Source organism: Amblyomma mixtum, chromosome 1, assembly GCF_055824585.1.
Source record: "Amblyomma mixtum isolate Tamu chromosome 1, ASM5582458v1, whole genome shotgun sequence".
In the NCBI taxonomy this organism is placed as follows: Eukaryota; Metazoa; Arthropoda; class Arachnida; order Ixodida; family Ixodidae; genus Amblyomma; species Amblyomma mixtum.
This window is the reverse complement of record NC_143012.1, coordinates 62,256,847-62,280,505: the sequence shown is the minus strand read 5'-3', so window position 1 is coordinate 62,280,505 and position 23,659 is coordinate 62,256,847. Positions and strand designations below refer to the sequence as shown.

The 23,659-nt window shown below is 48.5% G+C and overlaps 1 protein-coding gene and 1 pseudogene across 1 annotated transcript; one reads left to right on the top strand and one right to left on the bottom strand.

Moving 5' to 3' along the window:
* Nucleotides 1-840: 840 nt before the first annotated feature.
* On the top strand, nucleotides 841-12,060 carry LOC149366469 (uncharacterized). Its single transcript, XM_089570938.1, has 8 exons — nucleotides 841-1,068; nucleotides 3,480-3,558; nucleotides 5,340-5,425; nucleotides 5,834-5,866; nucleotides 7,288-7,389; nucleotides 7,801-7,884; nucleotides 8,375-8,425; nucleotides 9,287-12,060. Exons 1-8 carry the CDS (start codon nucleotides 841-843, stop codon nucleotides 10,916-10,918), a joined length of 2,295 nt encoding a protein of 764 aa, XP_089427064.1. The 3' UTR covers nucleotides 10,919-12,060.
* LOC149366468 (luciferin 4-monooxygenase-like) overlaps nucleotides 11,807-23,659 on the bottom strand; it is a 55,954-nt pseudogene continuing 44,101 nt past the window's right edge.

Below are 23,659 nucleotides of genomic sequence, written 5' to 3'. Positions count from 1 at the left end.
GCCACTGAAGGGTTTCTTTAACAATATCTTGTAATACACTTAATGCGATGCTTAAGTGTGCCGTCAAGTTTGTGTATCGTGTTGCGAACGAGATGGATGGGACAACGGACTAGTACTCTTCCGCTCTTAATGAGTCTTGCACGGTGCCCAAGATGGCGCTGAATTACCCATTTAATAAGACCTGGCGTCGTGGTAAATTGGTGTTCCACCACTACCTCTTCGCAACTTCGCCACTCTTGACCCTTCATGCGATCGCGCCAACGCGAGCTGGAGGGCACCGCAGTCATCGTTGTGCAATGCGCGGACACCACTGAACAGTAGGCGGTGGTAGTGCGTCTCCAAACTTAGAGGACTGGTAGAGCTCACTGTCGTCAGCGGACCTGGCCTGGCAGAAGATCGCCGTCCATCGGGCGGCATACGTCAAGGACCAACACCACGTGACATTTAGACCGTGAATGAGGTCGTGCGGGGACTCCAGGGGGCCTGCGTGCCTAGAATTCTCTTGGAGAATAAAATTTTTATCACCGCTACCACCACCGTTGGCTAGTTATGGCTAAAAAAATTGCATACAGGCAACTTTCATGAAGGAAACAAGTACGGTCCTGCTTATTAACTAAAGTATGTAGGTCAATACAAGCAACAGGAACAATATTGTGTTATGTATTCAAATATTTGTTCCATTTCCATGAAACCATTTCAATAAGGCGACGAAAGAGAAAAAGAATCCTGGTCCACGGGGACCACGTGCGCAGAATAAGAAGAAGAGGAAGAAGAACGACAGCAGAGGCTACACGACCTGCAGATCGCGTCCCGCAATACCTTGAATTCTGCGTCTCAATCATGTGGAAATCCGGCCGCCACCGAGACCAGCTGGGCAGCCTGCAGTCAGTCCAGCAGCAACGCATGCCCGGACCGGACCAGTCGACCTCGACGTTGACCGACGTCGCCCGGAGGCACCGCCGGCGTTCCGGCGACCGCATCAGACGGCCATCGGACGAGGCGCGCCGTGAGATGCTGGAACACTTCCGCGAGCAGCTCAAGGTTGCCCTGGTGACCACAGCCTGCTTCGTGAGTGCCGAATTTGCAGTCCTTGCTTCTTTCCTACTGCGATAGGTCCATGAGGGATAAATGGGGATTAATCCGGGATTACCGGCATTAATGGCGTCTGATTTGGGTCTTCTTCCAGGATTATGGCGCCCTAGATACTTGAACCGAAAAGTTTTGCTTTCTCCTGTTTACTACTTGTATAGTTTCCAAGCTATCCGAGATATAGCGGGTGCGCACACATCTCCTGTAGTCCAGGCTGAACGGAATAATAGGCTTAGCATACCGCAGAAGTACTAACGGAGGCGTATACCGGTTTTAGTACGGGAGCAGGGCATGTGCAGTGGAGGGGCGTGGCTGGGTATACTTGTATACTTTTCCGCTAGTACGTTTCCGGTATGCTAAATTATTCTATTAAGTCGATAGCGTTAAAGGCCCCGTTCCCGGTGTCTGCGCAGTGAGCGAAAAAAATGGGCAGGGGCTTAGCTCGGCTATGCCAGGATATACGTAGCGTAAGCGAGCGCAACGACGAGGCAAGCGGTGTGACGTCATACCAAACTGCGGCGGCGGCGGCTCCGCGGCGAGGCGCGCGGTGTGACGTCATGCCAGATGCCGCGGTGAGCTAGGCAGTGGCTCTAGGTCGGTCTCTGTGCCTCCTCGTGGCCAATTCGATCGTGGCCAATGTAGCTTTCGCTACAAAATCACGAGCACGGCTCTGGCAGGTGGTCCCGAGAGAAACCTGCCCATCGGAAGTGAGTAAACTGCCCACCGTGGAAGGCGGCAGCTAATGATTGGTCTGTGGAAAAGAGCAATCTATGTAGCGCAAGCCCGACCGGTGGCAGCACCTGCCATCTCTGGGCAGTCTCGAATTCCTTAATTGCTGCACTATTACGCAAGGGGTGGTGTGAGGACTCCCAGAGCGGCCTGCCGGAGCGACGAAAATAACTGAGCACAAATAAAGCATCTATATGTTTACTGAAACAATCTTCATGTACCTGAAATTAATATACTTTATGTAATTCACAGCCAAATTTGACTATAACAGCAGACCATATTAGCGGGTAATTCCACATCTTCGTAATTTATAATTCCCGGCGCTTCGAGAAAAGTTTGTCGCAAAACCAATTGCGGATCTGTTCTATTCTATAAGGCAGCAATGTATGAAAATTTCAAATAAATTTAAGAGGTCAGCCACCCACCATTTATTCGATCTTACGTGGACCCACCGCCTTTAACATCGGCCTGCACCGATAATACTGTGCACTCTAATCACGAATACACCTATATGGGAGTAAAAATGGAGCAAGCTCTAGTCTAGCGCACACCCTTTATTAAAAGGACAAATTTAATCCCTTTTTACTCATTTCAGCATAGAGTGCACTGGGCTCCGCGGAAAAGTCCATATTACACAGGTGAACCTGGTTATGACCCTACTTACCGGCGTTGAAGCGCGGCAAAGATGTATCGACAACTTATTAGGCCAGAAACATTACAGGCGGAATTTGTCGGCCTAAAATGGTGTCGTAGTGGTCGCCGTAAGCGTAGTGCGTTGTAATCGGAAATTGTTATCCAGATGGGATCATCAACAACGCCACCACATTGCACTGCGAGAAAGTCTTAAAGGCAGTAGCGCTGACACAGCTGTAAGATTACACTGGAGACTAGTTGGCTTTTGTCGTCATAATAACCATCGTCATCAGCCTGACATTGCACCCTATAGGGCAAAGGCCTCTCCCAAGTCTCTCCAATTAACGCTGTCCTTTGCGACCTTCGGCCAACGTATACCCCCACGAGCTTCTTAATCTCATCCGTCCACCTAACTTTCTGCCGCCCCCTGCTACGTTTGCCTTCTCTTGGAATCCACTTCATTACCCTTAAGGACCACATTGGCTATCTTTCCTTCGCGTTACATGTCCTGCCCGAGCCCATTTCTTCCTCTTGATTTCTACTAGGATGTCATTAATCCGCGTTTGTTCCCTCACCCACTTGTTTGTCGTTTGTATAGTTCTCCTAATGGCGGAAAGCTCTGAGACTGCTGCCATAGAAACGAGTAGCTAAGCCATCGCAACAACGGTAACACTGTTTACTTATGATGGGCGTAACATGCAGGGTATACCTTGTTAGTCAGACATTTAGGGCAATCCCAAAGGCGGATAGATTTGCAATAAGAGAGCAATTACTCTTTGGCATCTACCCAAGTGCAGTCATACGGATAAAAAGCAAAGCAATGCAGCTTTTTAAGAAACTTCGTAGTTAAAGAAAATTCGTCCTGCTTCGGCTTTTCTTTGTAGCCGTATGGCGATGCTTGTTTGGATGCCAATGAGTATGCCTTGTCAAATGTCGAGAATGTTTTTGCCGGCTTGCCAGTGCCATTTGTCTGCGTCTTTGTACTGGTTGTGGACGACGCACGAAAAATCCTCTGCCTCGCCTTGCAGGGTTGGAACTGCGCCTCAGTGCTTGCAAGGTCGTCGGACTCGTGGCTTTCGAGGCTCCTAGGCTTTCCAGGACCGTCACGTAAGTGAGAGAACCTTGTGCAGACAGACGCGTGTCGCCAATGTCCAAGAACAACAATAACAAAAAGGCTGCGTAGACTGCGAGATTTTTGCTGTTTGCGCATCCTTTAAGTGCCACGAACTATGAACGGAACAGATTTGAGTTTGGTTTGCAGTTTATGGGTGCTTAACGTCACAAAGCGACCCAGGCTAGGATGGACGCCGTAGTGAAGTGCCCGGAAATATCCACCACCTGGGGTTCTTTGAACGTGGACTGACCTCGCATAGTTCACGACCCTCTAGAATTTCGGCTCCGTCAAAATTCTACCGCCGCGGCCGGAACTGAACCTGCGTCTTTCGGGTCAGTAGCCGAACACATAACCACCGAGCAACCGCAGCGGCAGTACCGATTTGAAGCGCTACAGCACCTTGTGGGTTCTCACTACTGGGTGCAGTTCGACATCAGCGGGTGAATACTTCCCATAGTCCACAGAATGGTTTTTCATGCATCAATGCGTGACTGCCAGTACATACCCACCGGCGGAGAGGTAGCGAAGCAATTTGTGTTCTTATTCCTATAGAATGCTCCTACAGTGGGTTACCTTACATATGTCACGCAAGGTGTTTTTGTGACTTAAGTTGTTTCTGCTCAAAGAGAGAAGCCATTCGTTAAGGCGTGAATATGGGCCTGTTAGTCATTTATGAAAACAGCTAGTGCAAGGAATGGGAGGATAGAAAGAGGACACTCCACGAGCGCTAGCTCCTTCTGTCGTCCCGTTTCGTACGCTAGCTGTTTCTAGAGAAGCCATTTTTGTTTTGTGCTTTGTCATCGAATTGTGCCGAAGACATTAGTAAACGTAAATCGCCATAGAGTTTCCTCTTCCCTAGTAAATACTTAGTAATTGAATTCTTTTCTCAAACTCTTTCGGTTTTGACTTCAACAGTAACGGTAACTATGAAGTCAACTTTAATTTCAGTTCACTTGAGTCACAACAATGAAATATAATTCTAGCTTTTTAATTTATTTCAGATCTTGCCGCAGGCTCAAGTAAGATTAGGAGTTAAATGAAGGGCAGCGATTTTGTGGCGGTTTTTATCCCTCACAGGAATAGAATTCCAATGCTTTCGTATAGCCACCTATCGGCTGCTGTAGTACAAACCAAAACAGCATGAGAAAAAAATTCAATTAATAGTTATTTACCCCACAGTGAAAATTTCACGTAGTAATTCATGTATATCGAACCCTTGTACAGCATTCATGCTGAAGGTACTCTGCAGAGGGCAGGCCATATCGAAAAATTTGCAAGGCCGCATGTGGTTTCAACAGCACAGTGTAAAAAAGATTCGGGCGTGTCCTGCCGTCACAGAGGTCGCAACACACACAAGTCATGAATGTGCTTGACAGTGTATCAGGCCAGTTAGATGTGCAGACTGGGCTCAATCGACCAGTCTGGCGTGCACACCTGAATTTAGCAGAAATCATATTGAGACGCTAGGGGTAAATAAAAAAAGATAGCGTCTATGCCACGCAATTATTGTATAACAAGATGCAGCCAATTTCAAGAATTAGAATGTCCTAGAGCGGACAAGTGAATAATTAATTGCACACTCTAAAATGCCAAATAAACAAAGGTGGAGCAGCTATTACTGTCAAACACAGCCAAGGACATGGGCCAAGCGTCAGTTTCCCACCCTGTGTCTCTAGTTACGCACATATAGGCATCCCCCCCTCCCCCTTCATCCTCGCTTCCAAAAATTATTTGATTCTTCTCAAAACAACTTTCTCTTCTTTGTTTTCTTTAGATCACTTGGCCATGAGGGTAATCCTGGACATAGCCCACTCCACGAATGCACTGAGTGACGTCATTCTAATATTCAGCCTTTACTACGTAAGTACTTCGCATTCCGACTGCAGCTACACCGAGTTCGTCTTCCGTTTTCCCGTGAACGTCAGACACCCCTTCATCAGAACCGCTGTGTTTGATGCATAGCCTTCAATGAACGCTTAGTAGCTGCGCCCGAAGCTTAACTGGGATTATTTAATACTGGTTAATTGCAAGTTGACTCGATAACATGGCATACTGTGCCGCTAAAAGAGTTCGCCCTTCTCAAATGCAAACGCTGCCTTCCTATCTAACGCTCTATGTCACCGGAAGATGCTGTACCTGGTGGCGATCACATGAAAAAGCTACCATCACTACCGCCAGCAGAGTTGCTAGAGCTCTTAGTTTCCATGATAGCGTTTCTCATACCGAAGATGCTAAAGCGCACCTTTTCGCTGTGTTCGCTTTTTACAGCTTCAAAGGCCAAACAAGGATGACGAAGAACAAGTAAGGCACAAACATGTAGCTTCCTGAGAAGTGTACGCGTCTCCTTACTTGATGCATGGATGAGCGAATGGATAGATAAAACAACTCTTTAAAACGGGTGCCGGCTCGCGCCTCTTAGCCGTGACTGGTAGAATTTGTCTTGTCTTGATTTTAGCCCACTGATCAGATAACATAACTAGGCTATCTCTACCCGTTTGACATCTATTTTCATCCATTGTTCTTAAACCCCAATGCTTTGAATAAATAAGCTGCGGTGCTTTCACCTGTGGGGTCAAGCTCTTTACAGAAACATGTCAAGGGTTCAGCCGCTTCCACCTCCTCTATCCATTGGCACTTGTCTGGGTATCGTCTTAGTCCGCTGCACTCCCGTCGTGGTCTCAAACAACAAAGAGCTTCCCCTAAAATTATCGTAGACATTTTATTTGGTGATTTCATGCTTCAACATTCTGTATGTTCCCAGTGCCGATTTCGTCTTCATGTCTGTTTTCCACAGACGCCACTTTACTTCTTTAGCCTTTCATAACCGATATTGCCAGAATTTCCGGCAACTTCTCTCTAGGTAATAGCCTGTCAGTTTTCTATTTCGCTTTCTTCATTTTGTATCGACATTCCTCATGTATATAATTAGCTGAAAACTTTCCTACCCGACTGTTTTTCCCCCGTTTCTCTCAATCGCTCCTCGAATTTTATCTTACTGCTAGCTTCTCTGCTCTCCAATGATGCCCATCCGATGTCTCCTCCTAGTACCCTCTTGATTTGGTTTATTGCCATTTTCTCCCAAAGCAGGCCTACCTGCATTGCGTTGTTTGATTCTAACCTTGCTTGAATGCTCAGGACCACATTCGACAAGGAACCATCACCTCTTTCCAGAACCATATTACCATTTTGTGCCCATCGTAATTACACAGTGTAATATTTTTCATGACAGCTGCATTCCTGCTACCTTTAGTCATGCACCCCCGCCCCCTTGCGTCATGCATTTAGCCAGGGTAGCGCGCGATAGTTATTGGCTTATGTCCCTTTGAGCCGACCATTATTTCTTGTGCATGTGCACGGTATCGCAGAGATAGGCGTCTCCCTTTGTGCGTGCCGCAGTAAGACTAGGAATGCCGACAGATGGCTTCTCTGACGCATTTCCAAATACGCGTAGGTAAAGTTCCACACATGGGCCATTCCAGTGTCCAACGCAATGCGCATTGCAAATTATTAAACTCGTGAACTGTTTTAGACTGCACTACCATGCAACTGCCACACAGGCGGTCATTTTCACGAAAAAGTGTCCTAGTGGTCTGCTGCTGTGTTATCCTCAGGAAAATTTTGCTTTCTGACGCAGGTCTTTGAGCACTTGCAGATGCCCTCGTGTCTGCGCAAACGAAAGTAATAAAGGCATCTTAAGAGGTCGTTTCTCCTGCATGACGCAGGATATCAGCTCGGTCATCAGGCTGTTCATAATATGGAAAGGCATGACGACCCTCCTCATCTGGTGCGCCTCCTGTGTCGATGCCTTCCTCCCACGCTTACCGGTGAGCAGTTGTTTGATATGCTAGCGCTAGTTATGCGTGAAGTGGTCTTGTCTAGTTCTGCAATCACCTCTTTCTTCAAGTGATGTAGATAAGTTTGATTCTGCTATTGGTATGGAACGCGGGTTAAACGTCTCAGAGCGCTCACGGCTATGACATATGGCATGGCGGTGGGCTCCGTATTCATACGGCCACGTGGGGCTCTTTAACGTTAATTGGTATCGCACACACAGCACACCGGCGTTATTTCAAAAAGACGATACGCCGTGGACATACGCTAAGCTTGCTAGATGGATGGACCGAATGGTTTTTGTTCGCATCCCTTTTGAACCAAGCCAGATGCCACGTATCAGCCACGTACTGCGTTTCTGCACTTGACAACTGTTTTTTGCATCGATTTGTCCGTCTCTGCAGATGCGAGCTGATGCAGGCCAGACTACCGACATGAATGGAGAGACGCAGACCACCGCCCGTCCAGAGGAAGCATCGGTGTCAGCTGTAAGTACAAATGTACCCGTTCTGATGTGGCTCCTTCATGGGCAGTACGCAGAAATTTTATTGTAAACAAATTCCGAAAACCTTCAGACTTCCGCAAAAATTTTGCACATCCTGGTTTTCTGATAATAACAAGAGAACCAATGTTAGGCATATTTTCCGAGAGACTTCCGCTGCGAAACACTTATCGCGTTACCACTGACAAACGAAAGCTTCTGAAATGTTGGTGACCAGCGGATTGTGTGAGGCTACCATCGCCTATGACGCCTCTGCTCGAACAACTGTAAGTAAATGACTGTTTTCAATGCAGGTTGGCTTATTTCAGCAAAGTTCATCGGTCAAGTAAAGCAGCTAAGGGCTCTAACGCATCTTGACTCAGGAACGAACGCCAGTATGCCTTATCTTCCGAGCTATGAAACGAATATATGCGCACACAGAGAATTGAGCTCTGCGCTTTCTTACCCTCATTCATCTTATGTTTATACCATTTCAGTGGAGCTACATCCTCCCCGCACTGGGCTACACCGTTGTGGCTGCCATTAAGGTACCTGACCATGACATCAGCAGGTTTTCTTTTTAGCGGCCCGAATTACCCGCAAGCGCATTATATGTTTTAAAGGTGGGAAGCGCTGAATTAGAGAGAGATCTGTAATAACAGAGATTTCAGCCGGCGTGAATATTCGCAGACATACTACTCTGCGTAGGAGAGGGAATCGGGATGAAAAGATGGAAGAAGGGTGGTGCCATACAGACGTACCGATTAGTGCAATATAATTAAATGAAAAGCACAAAATACACTTAACAGTTTTATAGCTAGCCAAGGAAGGCTGCGTTATTGGAAGCAAATTTGGCATGAAAAGAAGGCTGTCTGCTAGCAAAGGGAACAAGCTTTATTTTATGGGCGTTGTTGACGGATGTACGCAGTGGTGGTAGTAATGGGGACAATTTTAGCAATCTGGCTGATGATCAATCAAGGACGTACGCTCATTTTTGTCTTGAGAGGTGAGACATCCGGTGATGCTCGCCGTGCAGTCCCTTAAGGAAGCCAAGGTGCTTCTAGTTACATGTAGATTGGTGTTCTTGAATACCGCTTTAATGACACGGTTCAGTCACATTCAGAAGCCGTTCCACGGCTGAAATACAAAGCATCCAAACAATAATTTACACTGTGGAATAATTCTGATACCTTAGCTTCGATTTGTATTGCCTTATGTCCGTCTTACTTTGCTGCACTATGTAACAAATGACGTGTCATTTTGTCATGAAGCACGTGCTAAACAAAAGATTGTTATTTCGACAATGCGCCTAAAAGAAAAATGATCTTACTCCATATGACATTTTCTGTAAAGGTAACACCTTAGGAGACAACCTTAGTTTAATGAAAAACTATATTTACTCTTTGCAGGCGCTTATTCTCCTCTGCGTCTACGTCAACTACCTCTCCGACCTGCAAGAAGAAGCGCCGGTGATCGCAGCCGACGACGCGATATCCTGCCGAGAATCCAGCTACACTCAGCCCAATGACCAAAGCACCTGGGACCGCTTCATATGGCACCGCAAGGTTTCTCGGCATTCGAAGCAGCCAAGCACCGCCTCTTCATCGAAGCACCACTCCGGGAGAAACAGCCCATCAGTGAAGCAGCCGCAGCGCGTCAGTGTGAACGTCCAAGGCCCGTCCGCCCAAGAACCAGCTCTGCTGGAGAATTGGTTCGAACCCACCGGCCATTTACGTCACAACGTGTACGATGACGATGACGAAGGCGCTCCCCTGCAAGTCGTGCCGAACAAGGGCGCAGTGTCTTACGTCTGGGGTCACGATGCTGGAAGCGCTAGGGACAGCAAGCAGATCACGGCAACGCAGTCTAAAAAAGCAAGCCATGGCTTGCCGAGCTTTGACGCCTTGCAGATGGTGCTCTTCGGCAGCAGGAAGAGGGCGCACGGCAAAGCGGGACGCCAAGGGAGCCCAGAGAGAGGGGAGGAGTCCGTCGTCAGCACAGCGAGCAGCACCGCTTCCACGACGCCTAGTCGCGCTTCGCGAAAGAAACACGGAGCTCCATCGTCCCCCGAGTTCAACTTCGAAGAGTACCTTGAACAGAGGAGGAGGGAGGCGTCCGCACAGGTAGGGCCTGCGCTGCCAGACGGAAGCAGCTCGGATAGCAAGGCGAGCTGCCGTATTCCGCCAGACCCGCCATTGGTCCCGACTGCGAACGACTCTAGTGCACCGGCGGAGTCTGCGACCCAAGTCGCCACAGCGATGCAGGTGCAGCATAGGCCGGGAGATCTCAAAGAGGAAGAAACGGTCTGCGCAGTTCCTGCTACCAATACGCCGGCGGACGACAGACCAGAGCAAACTGCGCCTGGTCCCGAGCCATCGCTGTTGCCATCGCGGGAGGTCGTCAGTATCGCTGAAGTGATGGAGCTCGACAAAGAAGGAGACCACGGCGGTGTGCCAGGTCGTCTGAGTGGTGCATCGACCTGTGTAACCTCTACGGATGACGCTGAATACCGAAAGAAGCCTGTATTCACTGGCGTGAACACCGGATCAACTACACTCGTCCGGGACCACTTGTCCGTAGACAGATCCGTTGTAGTCAGTGCTGCATTACCAGCAGTCGAAAGTCCAGCACAGCAACCTGGACCGGTCACTAGAGCCAACCAAGCCGACGGACCGTATGAAGAGCGCGCAATCGAACCCATCGTTATCGGCAAGACCGAGCCCGAATCGCAGAAGCCGTGCCCTGAGCAGCCGGACTGCCATGTTGGGGGAGGCGTTCTGCTGCCGCCTACATTCCAGGGACCGGTGCTGGTTAAGGACAGGCGCAACAGCAGGAGAAAAAGCGACGGGTATCCTGCCGATGAGCGTCAGGAACAGCCTCGTTCGGACACGCCACTGGGGAGGGCTTCCGGTAGTGGAAGTGCTGACGAAGACATCAAAGAGGCTTCGCAACAGGGCATCAAGCATGAGGCGTCGCCAGACGAGGAGCGCACTACCGAGATGGTGACTGGTGCGTTCTCAGTGGAAACAGAAAAGACCTAGGCCACCAGTTCACCTTTTACTTTGATTTATAATACGTGACTGACGAGGAGGTTTTGCGAAGGTATCTTGTTTTGCAAGTGTTGCCCTCTACAACAAACACCTATTTGATGACATTTTCTTATTTTTCTTCGGTGCTGTCTTTTGTGACACAACAACGGCTTCGGAGTAGATATCGAATATTCAGCCTTATTTTTTAGTCGGTTGCCCGAAATGGACAGGTTTCTTTTGTTGTACTTTTCAGGAATATGTGAATGAACTTTTGCCATGTTGAGAAATTTTTTGAAATAATTTTCGCGGCCAGTGTTTGTCTTTTGGTTACAGCCACGAAGAAATGTTCGAAATGGCGCCCACTATAATCTGTGGCTCTTATCATTTGTTATGAATTATCAAGCATATTCTTTTCAAGTATCAAGGTTGTTGAAAAAAAAAGGTGCCGTAACGATATTTGAACGAGTCTGCTGTGCTGCGTTGGGTTGTGTACCTCAAAAACAGAAGTTCTGGACAGATGTGAACTCATGCGAGAACGGCGGCGAACATTCATCCGTGCCACATTTATTCCGGAAACTGCGCCCTTGACTGCTAGATTGAAAATGTACCAGGGGAATGACTGCTACAAGGTGCCCTAGCTGAGCGAGTGGAGGCTGCTCTCCATTTAGTTTGCAATGCTGAGAACGAAGACTCTTCCCTCTCTTCGAAAGTGCATTATCAATGGAGCTGCAACTATTTTAGTAGAGCCGTGTTGGATTCTGAAGGAACTTCTGGTCACGGCTTTCACGAACTCTGGTCAGTGCGGTCACGGCTTTGTTACAGCATTACGTGCTTCAGACATTGGGACAAATGCTGTTGTGGTTTTATGGCAGCAGAGAACAGAACATCGTAACTCACGACCAAGTTTAACCTTTTATTTGTTTTTGCCGCATCGCGTAATGCTTCATGCTTGACAGAGGGCCTTTCTCTTCACCTTTCCGGTGTCTGTCCTGGGCAAACGATCGACAAAGTGGACTCCTCCGTAGAGGTGCTTGTGCGGAGCGCAAGAATCTGTGAAAGGAGTCAACGAAACGTGGTATACATTTCCACAATTCCGCTGTTTTCACCACGTGAAAAAAAACTTTATTCCTCCTCACATTTACTACCAGCATCCAGTGCCAGAATTTTAGTACCACAGTCTTACTGGCACCTTTGTATCAAGGAGCAATACCAAGAGGTTCGTATCGAAACGTTAGTACCATGAGTAGTGTGCCCACAGAACGTGATATGCGATCAGTTTAGTGCGACGTCATGATGTATCAGTTTTGGTGGCACGCAGTGGTTCACGTGATTTCGAGGAATAACTGATATTACAACACTTCATTGTGTGTTTCGCACCCCTTCACTGACAAGGATGCTTTCTGAAGCTTTTTACTGTATAACAGCCTGATGCTTTTCTGCCGGGTGAATGGTGCCCGCGTAGTATGTCGTAAGGGAAATTACTCGCGTTCACTTGGTCTTTCAAGATAACATTTGCAGAAAATGGAGGCTTGCTGAAGTGTGTGGTCTGTGCATGCCATACTATCTAGGTTGTTATGATCTATGACGGAACGTAACAGTCGGTGCACTGACTGTTTAAGTTTGGAGAGACGCATCGCTGCCAGTGCTCTTCGCGCCTGAGGAGGAAATGCCTGAAAGTTCAGTGGTTTGCGGTTAACATGTGTTTAACGTCCCAAAACGACACAGGCTATGAGGGATGTCATAGTGGAGGGCTCCCGAAATTTCCACCACCTGGGGTATCTTTAACGTGCACCGACATCGCACAGCAAACGGGCCTCTAGAATTTCGCCTCTATCGAAATTCGACAGCCGCGGTCGGCATCGAACCCGCGTCTTTTGTGTGAGCACCCGAGCGCCATAACCTCTTAGCCACCGCGGCGGCAGTGCCCCTTTTAAGGCGACCATTGATCTGCAGTTCACCATGTCTCACGCAAATTGTATCTTCTTTATTCCTTCAAACTTCTCAATTTCATTTGGCCAGTTGACTCTGTGCCCACCGTCTTTGGTTGAAATGTCGGCAGCGGCAGCTGCCTTTCGATGGAGATGAAGTGCAAAAGAGCGCGTGCTCTGTTCGATGTGAGTGCACATTAAAGAACCCCAAGTGATCGAAGTTATTCCGGAGCACTAAGCTACAGGGTCTCCAATTAAAAAGTTTTCACCACCAACAGCCTAAGCGAACCTCAAATACAATTTTCATTTTCTTCATTACGGCTCCTCTTTATCTATCTTATTTCACTCCCACCTCCTCCCTTCCTCTACGGTGCGGTTCAGGTGTCCACCGAGATGACAGAAAATTACTGCGCCATTTCCTTTCCTCAAAAAGCGTTGCGTTCAAAGGGCAAGGCATCGCGCCGAACGGGTGGTGGCGTTCCGTGGACTCCCTGGCAGCGCTACAACGCGCTGTCGCGTTCCACTCCTAAAGGCGAAGCTTATGCGTCATTAATTAGCAGTTAATTAGTATTCAGGCATTAATCAGTAATTAACAATTAATTAGTGATTTCTCATCACTTAGTAATTAGTACTCAATTATATGTGACGCCACCAGTGCCACAGAAACAGCGAAGGTGGTGCGGAAAACGCTTCCGCCTCTACCCACTTTAGACAGTCAAAGTGCCCCCTGAATTTTTTTTTATATTTAAGGACATGTCCCAACGTACACACCAGTCTGCTACAGTATCTAAATAAGTTTGCAGGATTTTCGAATCAGAAGTGGAATTTACTACCCTGTAAACAACACAATCATCGGCAAACATCCTGAATGAAGACTGTATGCCAACTGAAATGTCATTAATGTGCAGCAAAAACGAAAGTGGTCCCAATACTGAGCCTTGGGAAACTCCCGACGTAGCTGGTGCATACTGTGAAGAAATACCGTTCAGAACAACAGCCTGTTTTCGTAACGAGAGATATTCTGCAATACACTCAATTACTTTACAATCCAGGTTATACGCTTTCAATTTGGAGAGAAGAAGACTGTGCGCGACAACATCAAATGCTTTACGGAAATCCAAGAAAACGCAGTCCACAACTTGTTGCTTATCAATTGCCGATGCTAAATCATGAACGAACTCTACCAGCCAACTACTAGTCACTAACACCACGTTTTATGCCGCGCGGCACACTCAGCGTCACAAATAAATAAATAAATAACTCTACCAGCTGCGTACTGCAGGAAAATCCACGCCTGAAACCATGTTGACTAGTGCATGGGAGATTGTGTTTGGTGAGATGGGCCATAACGCAACTATATATTACATGCTCCATAATTTTACAGGTTATGCTGGTTAAGGAAACGGGTCTGTAGTTCTGAACGGAGTTTCGCATACCACTCTTATGTATGGGCACGACACGCGCTACCTTCCAATCAGCAGGCAAGTAGGTTTCATTAAGGGACTTCTGGAACAGCCGGGTGAAATACAGACATAATGTATATGCACAATTCCTTAAAATAGGGGAAGGAATGTCATCAGGGCCACAAGTCTTAGCCTGATTCAAATCCTTCAATAATTTACGCACACCGTCAACACAAAAAGTAACTTCCGGCATGCAATCTATTTCAAGAGGTAAGTTATTCGCGAGTTCATCAAAAACTGGAAAGAACGAATTAAAAGCAGCGCTAATCGCCTCGTAGTTGGCCCTGCTGTAGACGTAAATCTTTCACCTAGGTGGTTTTGCAACCTTCAGATAGTGAACTAATAAATCTGCTATAATAATATTGTGGTCGCTCAAACCAGGCAACACATTTACATTGCATACAACATCAGGCACGTTACACAGCAAGAGGTCGAGTACGTGACCAGTTCTGTCCGTTCGTGATGGCTCATGCACATACTGACAAAAGTTGTTGGAATCTAAAAAGTCAAAAATGTTGAGTATAGATTCCCCCGAGCTATGTCTCTTGGTTGTCAATGTCCGGAAGGTTAAAGTGCCCCCCTAAAACAAGGCATTCATTGTTAATAGTTTCAAGAAAATTAGATAAGCCAACTAGCGGCTTTACAGAAGGACCAGGAGGCCTATAAAATGACCCAAGAACCATTGCTTTCTCGTTCGGCAGTCTTACTTTGCAAACAATCAATTCAGTTTCACTATCAGAGAATTCCAATTGAGCTCATGGGACACTTTTATGGACAAAAATAAACGCTCCTCCGCCACGTGGACAACGGTCGCGACGAAAACACTCGTACGTGTCACGAAATATTTCAGCGCTTGAGATAGTCGGATCGAGCCACGATTCTGTTCCTAAAACAAAGGTCGGTTGGACTGTACGTAGAAGAAAGTGAAAGTCATCAACTTTATTTTTTTAACTGCGCCAATTAATGGACAAAATGCTGACTGGGCACATCGCAGAATGAACAGTAGTTTGTCAGCTGACCAGAATACGACGAGAATACGACGAGAGATATCAAATAAGCGTAAAATCAGTGAACCCAATCAACCACACCCATAAGCCAGTTAAGAAAGTAGTTGCAAAACGCAATGCCGCATAAAATACGAACACAGCTTTTAAGCAGAAAAGCATTCGCGATCAGTTCCAGCCATCAGCACAGATACCCATGCAGCAGTATTCCGATGTAAGTCACAAGTCTGTAGTGCTTAGCGTATAAGGTAACATAAAAAGATATGAGATTGCGGAAAGAAGCAGAAGATCAGCGGCTCGGACCCATTGTTTTGAGAGCAAGAAATCGTGGCGGCGGAAAAGACACTATACGCAAGACATGCTCCCGCGGTTGTGCGGCTTCTTCAGTCCGATGAACGTCTGCGTTGAGCAGAGGACGCAAGGCTTTCCACGGTACATGTGGGCATCCCTTAAACCTTCCGGCAAAGGGGGGGCAGGGGCGACGAGTCCTTGCAGCACTTCCGGGTCCTCCGGTGCAAGAAGCCAGGTCAGTTGCTGCGGCACGCCATTTTCGTTACGGTAGTGAACGTGCATTGCCTCGAGATTCCGGAATCTGCTGGCCGTCCTTTCAACGACAGACTCGACGAGCTCGTCCGGCTCATGCGCGTCGGACAGGATGCACAGGTAACGAAGGGTCTTCGCCTTTAAGATGTTGTCCTGGGTGAAAAAAAAAAAAGAATTTTTACGGTAGGCTGTGGAAATCGCGCTCCTTAGAAAGAGCACCATTGCATGCTCGCTAGTAATGGCACGCGGCCCTTAACACCCCGATGCGACACGTCGGCTAAAGGGATGCCGCAGTGGAGGGCTGTGAAATGATTTATGCCACCTGCAATACTTTATCGTGCGTCGAAAGGGGAAAGCATGGGGACCTTTTTCATTCTATCCCATTCGACATGTGGCCGTCCTGGACAAAATTTGATACCCACACCCCTGAGATCAGCAGTCGAGCGTGGATTCGACTGAATCACTTGGAGGGTGCATGCGAAGTTGTCTTGCCACCCAAATGTTTGAGTCACCTGGAGCCGGACGCACGCGTTTTCGATCGCAATCCTGGCGCTGTATATGTCTATCGCACCATGTCTTCAACATCAGGGAGTGGAGGCTCCATTGCTCATGTAATCTGCGCCATTCGGGACCGTCGATAGGTCATGAACAAATATGTTCTGTGGTGTTTAACTTCCCAAAGCGTCAGGCTATGAGGGGTGCCGTAGTGAAGGGCTCCGGAAATTTCGACCACCTGGGGTCCTTTAACGTGCACTCACATCGCACAGTACACGGGCCTCTAGAGTTTTGTCTTCATCGAAATTCCACCCCCGGAGCTCGGTTCGAGCCCGCGTTTTTCGGGTCAGCAGCCAAGCCCCGCAACCACTGAGACATCGCGGCGGCTGTCATGAACAAACAACAGAACAATGCAGGAATGTTACGGGGCTAAATAATTCTTGTAAACACCATGCACTATCCTGTAAAATATAATGCGCAGATGAAAACCATGCCTAATATAAAGTTGATCTGTGCCGTTTTGTGTGTGTCCTCGTGCGCTGAGATTCTATCATGCCTAGCAAGACGAGCAATAATCAACAATAAAGCATTAGAGCTATAATCCGTACACCGGTTGAACTATCATCATATAGAGCGAAAGGACTGGCGAAGCGCAAAGCAAAATTCATTAACATACCCAACGAATGCATGTTGCGGCTCGTCCCACCCTGACTCTTTTGTTACGTGATCGCGTCATTTTTATGTTTCATATTCTTTCGCTAAAAAAAAATCGCATCACTACGAAACCACCCGCCCAAACACACAGTTACCGTCTCCGTTTGGATCTGCAGGTGCGTCTTTTCTCCAGTTTTTCCTGTCCGCCTACAAGCATGTGCAAAAACACCCGAAAACTGTTACGAAGCGCCATTTTCCGTAAGTATTAATGCTCTGCAAGCTTAATCTTCACGTAGATAGCCTTTAACATGCTGTCATAAAAATAATTTTTCCACTGGATGTGCTCCCTCTCTTTGAATGCAGCTCAAACCAGTCAACTATTCTTGGTATTTGGAATCAGATAACTGGCTTACTAAAGACCATTCGTAAGGCCACGAATTAAATTTTATAGTGTCTCTGCCGGTACTAACGTCCCTAATGGTATTCTGGTTGAATTGAGCAGGATTAGGGTTGCATTGCACGAAATGTGCCGTTTCAAAGAGTAGCCTTGCTTCCTAGAGTCTTGCAGAAACATTCTTTACATTCGGAAACACTGAATTATGATGAAGACTGCTGTATACTTAGTGCCCAGAACGTCAGGCACAGGTCGCATGACTATGAGGCCAGGCTCGAACCCCAGTGGATCCGAGTAACCACTTGCGATAAAATGGGTACAAGCGTTTCCCTGACCTGATGCCCAGTTTCTTTCAGGCGAAATGCTTTCGGAAATTTGTCTTTTTCTCCACCTCGACTAGAATGTGTACCAGTTTGTGCCATGGCGTTCTTTGGCCACAGAAGCCCTTCCGCTCGACGTCCCTCAAATATCCATCATTATCAGGCCACGCAGCTTAGATTGGTCGGCATATTTTCCGGCAGCAGTACTAGCTCAAATTGCACGGGATGCACCTTTACAGGTGACTGAATGCTTGCAGGCGCACATAGGTGAGAGCAACCAAGCATTTTTATATCCCCAGTAAACAGGTTATCGGAGCGCGCCAACTATGAAGCGTTCTACTGCGTGAAGTTTTTTAAGCTTCGAGTTCAGCACTGGGCGACGAAAGTGAGAAAAAAAGTAACCTGAACATCGTGCGGCCAGCAAACACGTTTTTACAGAGCATGCGCATATAAAATCAAAACAAGGACTAATTTTACGGGGGCCGGGGGGGGGGGGGGGGAATTGCAGGTCGTCACTACCGCCATAGACATCGCCTTGCTGATGCATCAGGTGCGCGCTAAAAGGCAGCCCGCTCATCTAATTCACTTTTGGCTCCTTGGAAGCTATTAGTGATCAAGAACGTTGGGGCACGTGGATCTACGTGCAACACATCTACACATGTAATAAAGACACCGAGTTCTTTAAGGTTCATGCATCTACAGTGCGACTAAATAATGCTTTCCGCATTGCAGAATACCTGGAATGAGCTTGTAGTGAAGCAGAGACCCGTGTACGAGAGGACGAGCGTACGCAGAGACGTATTGAATTGCAGGAACCACCCTATCTGGGTGTAGGCTTTACACGGATTGGGAGAGTCGTCAACAATGCGCAGCTCAGCCATCTGGCTGCCTGTGAGGAAATTTAGGTACCTCAACGGTGCGTTGTAGATCGTCAGGCGGCCGTGCAAAGTGCTCACACTCAAACTTTCAAACGGAACGGGCCTCAAGTCGATCCTAGACAAACAACGGTGGCAAGCTCTACTGGGGCCGTCGTAGCCGGAACGAATGTCCAGGTCATAGATAGTTCTGCACCTCGCCAGTCGCTCGAGTGCATATTCAGGGCGCAGGGCGCAGGGGGGAAGTGAGAGCTCCCGGAGACTACACGGGGAATCTTCCAGCAGTATTGTAAAGTCGACGTCATAGGCGAAGTGGAAAGAGTTAACGTTCAGCTCAGTGAGGTTCTTGAATAGAAAGAACAGGTCGCTAAGGGCGTCCCAGTTGAAGTAGCCTGATACGGCCGCATGTGGATATCCGCCACGGGCTGGCGGCGACAGCAGGACGAGGCATAGGGAGTGCACAGCACCCCAGTTGTTTAGCAAGCCGGCCTGGTGAATCTGTTCGTCGAGGTCGCCCTCCTCGACGGCGACCACGGTCAGGGGCTCGGGCAATGCCGGTTTGGTGGACGTCGCCAAGTCGCAGAGACGCTTGCAGTTCCACCTTTGTCCCTCACGCCGGTGCAGCACGTTGGCGCACGCGCGCGCGATGTGTCCGAAGTCGAACGCCTCCGGCAGTTCGAGGGGATGTGGCGACGGCAGCTCAGAAGTGAACGCGAACGTCTCCATGTTGGGCCGATTGACCAAGATCCTGGCGCACCGCAGGACGGCGCTGTCGAAGGGACCGCGCACCAAGTGCACGTGAAGATCGGTCACGTTCGGGCAGTACTCGAGGAACAAATCGAGAAGGTCGAAGTTGGCGTCGCCGGCGATCTCGACATAAAGGTGGAGGATGCTGTAGGACACGGTTTTCCGGAATTCACTCCCGGTCGGCTTGCCAATTTCCTCGATCTGTGTGCGCGTGTAGTCGTCCTCGCCAACCATCGAGAGCTCCAGGCGGGTCAGGTGGCTTAAAGGCACCAGGATGAGACGTATGATGTTACGCGCCTCCACAGAGGAGGCGAGGCATTTGAGGGTTTGTAGGTTCTGGGCGCGGATGGCCAAGCTGCACAGCTCATCTCCACCCACGATGCGGTTGTTCGTGAGTTCCAGTTCCACGAGCGTCGCCGCATGGGCGTCGAGGTGCCTTGCCAGCGCCAATGCGGGAGCGTTGGCGGCAAGTAGGAAGCTCCGTTCAGGTTCCATACTGAAGTAGGAGGAAACAGCGTCAAACTCACAGCACTGAAATTCCCGTGGTCTAGCACGTTGCTGAGGACGAGCTTCGTGTGTTGCTGGAAGGACGGTAAGACGCGTTTTAAGTGCTGAAAGAAATGGGCTGCCGTTGTAAACTTTCAAGGAATCGGCATTTGATGGCTACCGCAGTGGAACACACACGCGACACTCGATAGTGATCACTTTCTGCTGTGGTCTGAGTCTCGCACTTGATAAAGTGCTGCGCTTTTCACTGCTGCAAAATAACAGATCTAAATGAGATTGGCATTATCTGCTAAGAGCTCAATGGCAACGCACCACTTACTTCCCATGGCCAGGATTCTGGTTCATGCGCCCCTAGTTCACAAATCTGCCACCACGCGCCGCATGGAGTTGAGCTCCTCCTTCTCCTCTTACATTCCTCCTTCCTGGGTTGGGGGAGAGATGCCTTCACCTTCCCGCATTCTCCACTTCGTGTGCGCTCCACTAAGGTATTTGTTTGGGCTAGTCGGTACATTGTTAAAACTGAAGGCACAGCGCACGGAAGACAGGACTAAGGAAGGGACAAACACAGCGCTGACTTGCGACTAAAATGCTTTATTGCTCGCACGCAATAAATAGGCGAAAAAGGAGCACAATCAACAGATACGGCATCAGTGATGATTGTCAAGAAACACAACAAACAAAGCACACAATCGCACCCTACACTAGCGTACTTAACTGCTAAGATAGTTAAGTTAAGTCTTAGCAGTTAAGTACGCTAGTGTAGGGTGCGATTGTGTGCTTTGTTTGTTGTGTTTCTTGACAATCATCACTGATGCCGTATCTGTTGATTGTGCTCCTTTTTCGCCTATTTATTGCGTGCGAGCAATAAAGCATTTTAGTCGCAAGTCAGCGCTGTGTTTGTCCCTTCCTTAGTCCTGTCTTCCGTGCGCTGTGCCTTCAGTTTTAACAGTGTGCGCTCCCCTCACGTGAACCCAGCTTTTCGGGGCCCGGGCAGAGTTTCTCTTTATTCTTTTGTCACCCAGCGTACTCAAGGCGCGCTGATTGTGTCGCTCCCCTACTCGCTCCCTTCTTTGCTGGGGTGAAAGAAAAGAAGCCGGACTGTGGCTAGTGCGGTGTACGCATGCCAACTTCGTCAAAAAATTTGGGGGCGGTTTAGCCCTGCTAACTACGAAATATTTTTCGAAAGCAAGTTTTTTATGTGGTCCCGACGCGCTCGCTCGTGAGCGAGCGCGTCGAGACCGGCCGTGCTATGCTTTGGTTGTTTGCTTTCAGAGGTTGAGTCGTGCCACATGAAGGCGTACTTTAATCAAAAGTGGGGGACCGCAGCTTCGCAGGGGGGCGCTGCGGACCCCAGTGAAAAGCGCCCTCTCCGACCGACTCCGTATTTTTGTCCGGGCAAACCGGTCACCCCTCCCATTGAGTAGCTGCGCGAGCAGCGCGCTTTCCCCTGAAAAAAAGCCAGTTCTGCACGTACTTTGCACGTGTTGGCCAGCCTGCAAATCTCTTTGTGCAGTCCCGAGCTTTTTCCCTCGTGCTTGAACGCTGGCGAGCTTCAGAGGATTAGCAAAATGTACAGGGGCGCTAGAAAAAAATGCGAACAGCACGGCGCCCACGCGCTGCGCAGTCGGAATTTATCTTCAATGCGTTTTTATCTCGGTAGTAACAAAAAGACGCTAGAGGGGTACATTATTCGCAAGTTCCGCGACCTATAGGTGGCGCGACGAGCCATTCAATATGGCTGCCTTAGTGGTGGTCAAGCTAGCCGAGACCCGATGTTTACATGCTTTTTCGCCGTTGCTTGCCGTAGAGGAAAAGGGCCTGTGGAAAATGCCTTTGCCATTCTCGCAGGCTCCAGCGTTAGGGGATATACTGGAACACAGGATCGCGCGAAAAAAGAGTTAGGTGCCTACTCGAAGGTAAAGAAGTGCTCGACACATTTGGTGAAGACATTGTTCAAATGTGATACTATCCACATGTGTCACTAGTGTGCTACTTGTCAAACAGTCTCACATAACTGATTCTGTTACGTTAAACAAAACGTATCATAAACTGTCGACTACCAAAAATAGCATGAAAAGAAATAGCGAGCATTACTGGCAGCGTGCATTTTGCCGGCAGGCGATAAACTGTCCGCTGTAATTCTCCCGGCATTCACCTCAGACTGGCTGCTTTTGGCGAAGTGATGAGCCGTTTTTTTGTTCCCTGCTTACGCTTCTCCTGAATACCCTTAACAGTAGGAAACCTCGGAATTGGAAGCAGGATAGTAGCGCGGCTTTCCGGTTGGAAACTGGCTTTCACGCAGGCCGCTCCAGATCTTCTGCGCACTTAGGGAAAATTACCGGTCACTACTTGCGCTTTTTGTTGCGCCGAAACGCGTGAGGGAACTCCAAATCTCCACATAGCACAGAAAAGGGACGAAAGTAATACAGGAATTATTCTCATGGCACACTGAGCAGCTGATCAACTGCAAGTCCCAAATAAAAGCCAGGCGCTCTACACAGCACCCGAACTCGAACAATAATCACTTGCGAACTTGCCACTAGAGTACTATAAAGTGTGGGGCAGTTACAAGCCATGAAAGAAAACCATATTAATAAATTGCCCTGAAGTAATAAGGAGCTAATCGGAGGCGAGTGCCGGGAAAATTTCACCCTGGTGAGTCGGCTGCCGCCAGAATTGCCTATTGTATCATTTGTTTCAAGGAATAAGCAGAAATAGTTATGCGCTGTCAATAGCATGCACACAAAGCCCGGCTGGAGCCGCCGCGGTGGCTCAGTGGCTATGGTGCTCGGCTGCTGACCCGAAAGACGCGGGTTGGATCCCGGCCGCGGCGGTTGAATTTCTTTGGAGGAGAAATTCTAGAGGCCCGTGTACTGTGCGATGTCAGTGCACGTTAAGGAACCCCAGATGGTCGAAATTTCCGGAGCCCTCCACTACGGCGTCTCTCATAGCCTTAGTCGCTTTGGGACGTTAAACCCTATAAACCAAACCAAACCAAACACAGCCCGGCTGGATAGTTTCCGCACATCAACATTGCACGCTTGCCGGCACGTCGTGTGTGACAAACTGTACGTGCACTACTCGCAAAAAAATCACATCTCGCAAGCAGACATATCTGCATTGGACGGAAGACATTAACAAAAAAGCATATTCCCAGTACGGCTCCAGAGGAAGTCGCCGTCGACGAAATTCACGCTGCAGACTTTCATTTCCCGCGTCACAGCCTTTCCGATCCGGAGTTTTACAATCCATTCTTTTTTCAATCGTTCGTCACTAAGAAATGAGTGCACACTAATCTGATTACTAACACCACTATTTGTGCACTGCGGCACACTGCACATTAGCTTGCTTCCAGACTTTCTGTCCATCCCAAGCGAAGCAAACATAGCGTGGTTATAATGGACACGCTGCCGCGAGCTGCCTCCCGCTGCCGGCAGCCACCACCACTCGACCGTTTCGCTCGTCGGCCGCGCGGTGGCGGGAGCGTCTACGGAAATTACGAATTGTATCACGGATGTCTCTAGCGTATTTGTGTTGCGAGCCAAGTATAAGCGTGACGAAAATAAATTCCAACAGCGGAGAGCCTAGGCACTCCGCTGTTCGCATTTCTTTCGGTCGCGGCAGTACGCTCTGAGATGTAGGTTAAGAGAAATAGTGCACAGTGAATTTTTTTTTTTCGCTGCGAACTTGAAAAAGAACTGCTAGTGGATCAGGCCCACTACGTGAAGCAGATTGTTGACGAAAAAGCCGGTACCGTAACGGCGAAATGTGTATCGCAAGTAAATGACGAGATCATTTAAGACGTGGAATTCGAGGTAAATAC

Excerpts from the sequence above, each read along its gene's own strand:
- LOC149366469 (XM_089570938.1), top strand. The coding sequence starts at position 841 with ATGTGGAAATCCGGCCGCCACCGAGACCAGCTGGGCAGCCTGCAGTCA. Across the intron at positions 3,559-5,339 it reads AGGCTTTCCAGGACCGTCAC|ATCACTTGGCCATGAGGGTA; the intron begins GTAAGTGAGAGA and ends TGTTTTCTTTAG. Across the intron at positions 5,867-7,287 it reads ACAAGGATGACGAAGAACAA|GATATCAGCTCGGTCATCAG; the intron begins GTAAGGCACAAA and ends TGCATGACGCAG.